Below are 6,000 nucleotides of genomic sequence, written 5' to 3'. Positions count from 1 at the left end.
CGTGGATTTTCTCTTGACATTTTTCTTCGCTTTTCCAAAACCTGAGTTAAAGTTGGCTGTTCCACACTGCTGACATTTTGTTTAGCCTAGCTACAGCAGCCTCCAGTTTTTATCTGGAGCCGCCAGTCTCACTCGCCTAACCCTGTGCTTGTTTAGCGGGGGATGGCCCCCTAGTGGCCAATCTAAAAAACTACAACAGAAATGACAAGCCACCCTCTGATTAATGAAATAAGTTGGTATCGGTTCATGGTATCGGTTAACTTTTACGAGTATGAGTACACACACATTTTACAGTATCGGCCCCGATACCCGATACCAGTATCGGTATCGGTGCATCCCTAGCCAGTACATTTGAAGCATCAGAAATTAATGCCCGATCTTAGAATATCCAATTCAGGCGTCGCTATTTAATTTTTATTTAGCAAAATCTGTTGAGTTGTTGCCCTGATTCTTTCCTTTGACCCCAAAACCCCCAAAAAGCAAAGAAAAATGAGAGTGGTACACGCAGCACATTACCAGGAATTTCACTAAGACTGGAAAAGTAAATGAGCTCTTCCACATATCCTACAGGTCAACCACAGTACACAGATTTCATACGATGGATTTTAATAATGAAGATCTTCTCTGTATAAATCTGCACTTACACTCTTTTGCTTTTGCAAGAAGATTATCAGATCTTTTTAAAATTAGTTATTTTTAAGATGAAGCGGTGTCCATCCATGTTCATAAATGAGCGCACTTTAAGTCAATAATTAGTAATTACACCACAGGCTTCAGCCACTGCACAGAGACCTCCATCTTCAGAAGTTTTCTGATGACTCTGCGGTGGTTGGATGCATCAGCAGGGATGATGAGACAGAGCACCGGGCTGTGGTCGACTCCTTTGTCACGTGGTGTGAGCAGAATCATCTGCAGCTCAACGTGGCAAAGACCAAGGAAGGAAACACTTGACCCCTGTTTCAATCCAGGGGGTCAGTGTTGACATTATGGAGGACTATAAATACCTTGGAGTACACATCGACAATAAACTGGACTGGGCTAAAAACACCACAGCACTTTACAGAAAGGCCAGAGTCGTCTCTATTTTTTGAGGCGACTGAGGTCCTTCAACATCTGCAAGCAAATGCTCAGGATTTTCTACGAGTCTGTTGTGGTCAGTGCGATCCTCTATGCTGTTGCATGCTGGGGGAGCAGGCTGAGGGTCGCAGATGCCAACAGACTCGATGAACTGATCTGTAAGGCCAGTAATGTTGTGGGGATGGAGCTGGACTCCCTCAAGGTGGTGTCGGAGAGGCGGATGCTCTCCAAGATGAAGACAATGTTGGATAACACCTCCCATCCACTCCATGACATGCTGGTCAGTCACAGGAGCTCGTTCAGTGAAAGACAGATTACCAAAAAGCACCACTGAACGACACAGGAAGTCATTCCTGCCTGTGGCTCCCTGTACAACTCATCCACTTAACACACTGTTTACTGCAACAGCTGCACATGTTTCTTTTCCAGCTATTTATTAATGAGTGACTTTGTATATATATATATATATATGTATATATTGTACTATTCTTAGTTAGTGTATTGTCTGTCTTGTTAATGTTGGTTTATAATGAAGCACTGTAACAAAAAAATAATTTCCCGCAGGGATCAATAAAGTATTCTGATTCTGATTCTAGTAATTCTGACCCTAAAATAAAAACAGGCTAACTTTCATTTTTTGTTGAACGAGCTAACAGCGTGCTCTCCAAAGGAGTAAAAAAAAGATTTTCAGGAAAAACACAATTTCCAAAATAACATTGTGGGAATTTCAGTAACGGCTTTATTAAATTAGTGCAAAAGACAGACATAACTCATTCAAAATGTCATCTTTTTCTTTACGGTGGTCTTCCAAACGGACCCACACACGCTAAGTTCTTTAGATGAGCGCAAGAGAAAAAAGCAGAACTATCCAGCGAAACCACAGCCTTTGTTTTCGTACACGTCTTCTTGTGTCTTGTAATGAGAGACAGAGGGCGAACAGGAGAGGACTGGAGACAGAATCGAACCTAAACACGACTCCTGATTCTGCAATTAATCACAGATTTTAAAATAAGGAACAAAAAAAATAAAGAAATGAAAAGAAGATGTTACAATAAAATAGTCAACACATCAACAGCATTAGAAATAGTGCCTAAAATCACAGAAAATGTTTCCTCTTTTTTTTATTTAACCACTGTGTGGGCGACCGAAGAACTTGCAATCAAAGTACATAAGTTAATCAATAGTATATATTTATACAATGGTAAAAAATAAAATATTTATAATAGTACTTTTTTGTTTTTAAGGTTTACACCGTTACTATAAAGATAGACTGTTTTCCACTCCATGACAACTAATGCAATAAAAACAGAAGCAAATCGAAGAAACGACTCCAGAGAGTTTCTGACTTTGAAGGCTTATGGCTACCACCTCGTCCTAAAAGACAACAACCACTGCAGACAAAGGAAACAGGCTTTGTTCTGTCTGCTTAAAGAGTGAAACAAGATCAAACACAGTCTGTGACCAGAAAAGAAAGAAACACATCAAAAAGTCAATGCTCTTCCCCGACCAGGACAGTAGCTCAGCTTTTGCAATGTCTCCTGGTCCAGTGAGAGACGGAGAGAGGTCAATAGATAGACGAGGAGGCAGGAGAGGAGTCGCTGATAGATATCGGAGCGATTTTTCTATTCGTGGGTGGGTGAGGAAAAACAAGGGGAAAGAAAACAGAGAGAGCAATGGTCGGGAAAGAGGGTGAAAACAAAAGCGTAGAGGTTTAAGGTGTGGTTCGACATGAATTGGATTTCTTTATCTTTTGTTTTTGTTACAATATCAATATACATGTTGTTTCAAGTATCTCCTACGGATGTGGCATGCTGCCACGAATGCTCCCAACACCCAGTGTTTGGCTGCCAGAGCGGGAGAGAGGTGCCAAAGTGGAAAACAATGGAAACTGTAGAAAGAAATGGAATAATCAATAGTGGATGAAGTACAGGAGGGAGATGATCGAGGAGAAGAGAGAAGACTGATACAGGAAAGGACAGATGCAACGAGAAAAGCACACATGAGGAGAAGTGAGTTAAAAAAGCCAGCAAACAAAAAAACCACAGTGGTGTTGTACAGCGCTGGGCCGATGGGGATTTCAGTATTTTCTTGTTTGATTTGTCGTGCCTCTTCTCGTTCCTTCTTCTTCCTCTTATTTGTCTTCTTTTTCTTCTCTCCTAAGCCCGGGTTGCGTGGGGGGAGATAAGTCGTTGCTTTTCGGTGTTGCAAAAAATGACTACAGGAGGTTTCAGCAGGATCTACAGGCCTGGTGGGAGAAGGGATGAACGGGAGGGGGAAATAAGGCAGAGAGAGGAAGGGAAACAGAGAGGAGATACGGTAAAAGTCAAGGTCATCGCCGAACCAGATCAGCTGCAATCAATTACACAGGACAGGTGATGCTATCGCATTATTAAAAATTCAATAAGAAAAGACGAGAGAAGTTCGAGCTATTCGCTCTTAGGCGCCTTTAGGCACCATCAACCACGTTATTGTCTTTAATGTGAACGTCCACACTAAAGCGGTGTCAGCGTGTAGCTTCTTTAGCATTCTGGACAGGTCGATCAATACGAGCAGCTCTCCCTAACGTGAGAGCACAGACTCGTACACCGAGCTTTTGATTTGCCTTGAAGAGGCTGCTGCTAAGATTAATTGGGCACTGATGTGCATCTGTACAATACTTAAAAGTTTACTTCAGATCGAGTACTAAGGACTGCCCCGAGGCCAAAAATATGATGTTTGACCGCAGCCATCATGGTGGGAACCTCAAAGGTCATATGTTGGGATTGGGGGGGTGTAGTCGGGTCCATTTTCTAGTAATGTGACAGCTTGTCTCATCAGTCTGGCACAACTGCTTTCAGTGAGGTAGTTTCAAATTTGATACAGCGACGCATATAGTCACATAAATACACACCGCGAGCACACGCACGCACACAGACGCACACTGCAGCATGAAATGTGAAAGTTTATTGATTGCCTCTCTGGCAGCCATCTCCGCATAGTCTGCCTTCTATTTCTGATATGTCTGGAGACGGCTGAGGCTTGGACAGAAACCCTTACTCCTGTTTGCCATTTTCATTATCCCGCCGCCTCTTTTTCTTCCATTACCTCCATTTTTATCTCTTCTCTGATATCATGAGATTATATGTTGGATACGGCACAATTCGGACAGTCTTAGTTACACACCCGTGCTTTTTGAGGCCATTCATCAGCACTTTATTGAATTAAATGGAATTACGAGTTAATAATACTAAACATAACTTTTACTGTTAACACCTGCTCCACTAATCCACATTATTTGGTGTTAATTCATACGAATCCACGCTAAGAAGGGGGATTCAACACGTTCTCACTCCCAAAGCGTAACATTTTACGCTAGGTGACAAATCGTCAACATATTACGTTTTCGGCTACCCACCACATTCCTAAATGACGACCTCGGAAAAAATGAGGAAATATGAGAACCGTATGGACTCAATCTACACATGTTCGCTCTTTTTCTTCAAATCACTTAGAAACACGCTATTTAACATCATTAAAGTCCTGGTTATGATCAGGAAAAGGGTTATGGTTAGGGCTAGGGATAAGGTTAGGTTTAGGGCTGGAATACAGGGCTGGAACGTCTATTACCGCGGGAGCGTCATTGCACTGGATTTCAGCCATAACCTGCCACGTACCATAAGAACGCCAAAGGTCTCCTTTTGCGTTCCTCAGGAACGCCGCGGGACGTGACAAAACGTCGCCATGTTACGCCTCAGGAGTGAGAACGGGCTGGGGGATTCTCAGGTTCTTTATGTGAATGTGCACTGTCGACAGAGATAAGCAGCTAATTGGTCCCCGTACAGTCGAGGAAGTAAAATAGAGCATAATCAGTTTACTGTATATTATATACAAAGGAAACCAAAACATCGACAGCGCTCCAGAGGAATCTCACATCACTGCACCTTACTGTAATTCTTCAAAACAGACTTTTTCACTGTTTTTATTACTTAATTGATCGGATCATAAGAACTTGCATCATTTCTTGTCCCATGTTCGGTTAAATCTTCTAAAACCTACAACTGGATGGAACTATCACACTTGACTATCTGAGAGAGGCCTGGCAGAGTGACCTTGGTACGAGAATTACAGACAATCAATGGACAAAAGCCCAGGAAAATGTAAACTCTTCCTCTGTTTGTATTCATCATGGACTCTTACAGTTTAAAGTGCTACATAGACTCCATTTATCAAAGTTGAAATTGTCAAAAATGTTCCCCAATGTAAACTCGTCCTGCGAAAGATGTAAACAGCAACCTGCTTCACTGGCGCATATGTTTTGGAATTGTCCCTGTATAGCAACATACTGGAATAATGTCTTTCATATCTTATCTAAACTTCTAAAAAAAACACTTAAACCAGACCCAATCTGTGCTTTATTTGTGAAGCCGGTTGTTGTAGACCTATCAGCCACCCAAAATAATGTGACACGTTTTGTGACGCTGCTGGCACGCCGCTTGATTCTACTAAATTGGAAACAAAAGGTGCCTCCTACCACATCAGCGTTAATACAAGATGTATTGAGACACTTGCAGCTGGAAAGAATTAAACTCCTACTAAAGGGGAGGTTGGAGGAATTCCATTCAACCTGGCAACCTTTTATAGATCTCTTCAATACTGTACAGATATAAATGATCACTGAGCCTCATTGGTGGTTCGATAAATAGCATCCTCTGTCCAACGTTCTTTCGTTGTTTGTTGTTGCTTTTTTTTGTTTTGTTTTTACTTTGTTTAATTTTTATTGTATATATGTAATCATTTATATTTGAATCTTAGTTGCCTTTATGATAAAGAACACTGGAAAACCAAATAAAGAGAAAAAAAAAAAACTTGTAAAACCTTAAAATGCAGTCTGCAGAATGAAGGAGAACCTGGTTCCAGCAGCCGTCTGATACTTTGTATCTTTGT

At 41.5% G+C, this 6,000-nt stretch overlaps 1 protein-coding gene across 1 annotated transcript in view; it reads right to left on the bottom strand.

Moving 5' to 3' along the window:
- Positions 1 to 1,793: 1,793 nt before the first annotated feature.
- The window catches only part of cdh13 (cadherin 13, H-cadherin (heart)), a 463,504-nt gene continuing 459,297 nt past the window's right edge, over positions 1,794 to 6,000 (bottom strand). Inside the window, exon 15 of the mRNA XM_087842806.1 lies at positions 1,794 to 3,322. Within this exon, the coding sequence (XP_087698932.1) occupies positions 3,315 to 3,322 (8 nt within the window). The 3' untranslated portion in view covers positions 1,794 to 3,314. The remainder of the gene's footprint in view (positions 3,323 to 6,000) is intronic.

This window comes from Neolamprologus brichardi, chromosome 7, assembly GCF_056152115.1.
Source record: "Neolamprologus brichardi isolate AB-2024 chromosome 7, ASM5615211v1, whole genome shotgun sequence".
NCBI classification, from domain to species: domain Eukaryota; kingdom Metazoa; phylum Chordata; class Actinopteri; order Cichliformes; family Cichlidae; genus Neolamprologus; species Neolamprologus brichardi.
This window is presented reverse-complemented; position numbering and strand designations above follow the sequence as displayed.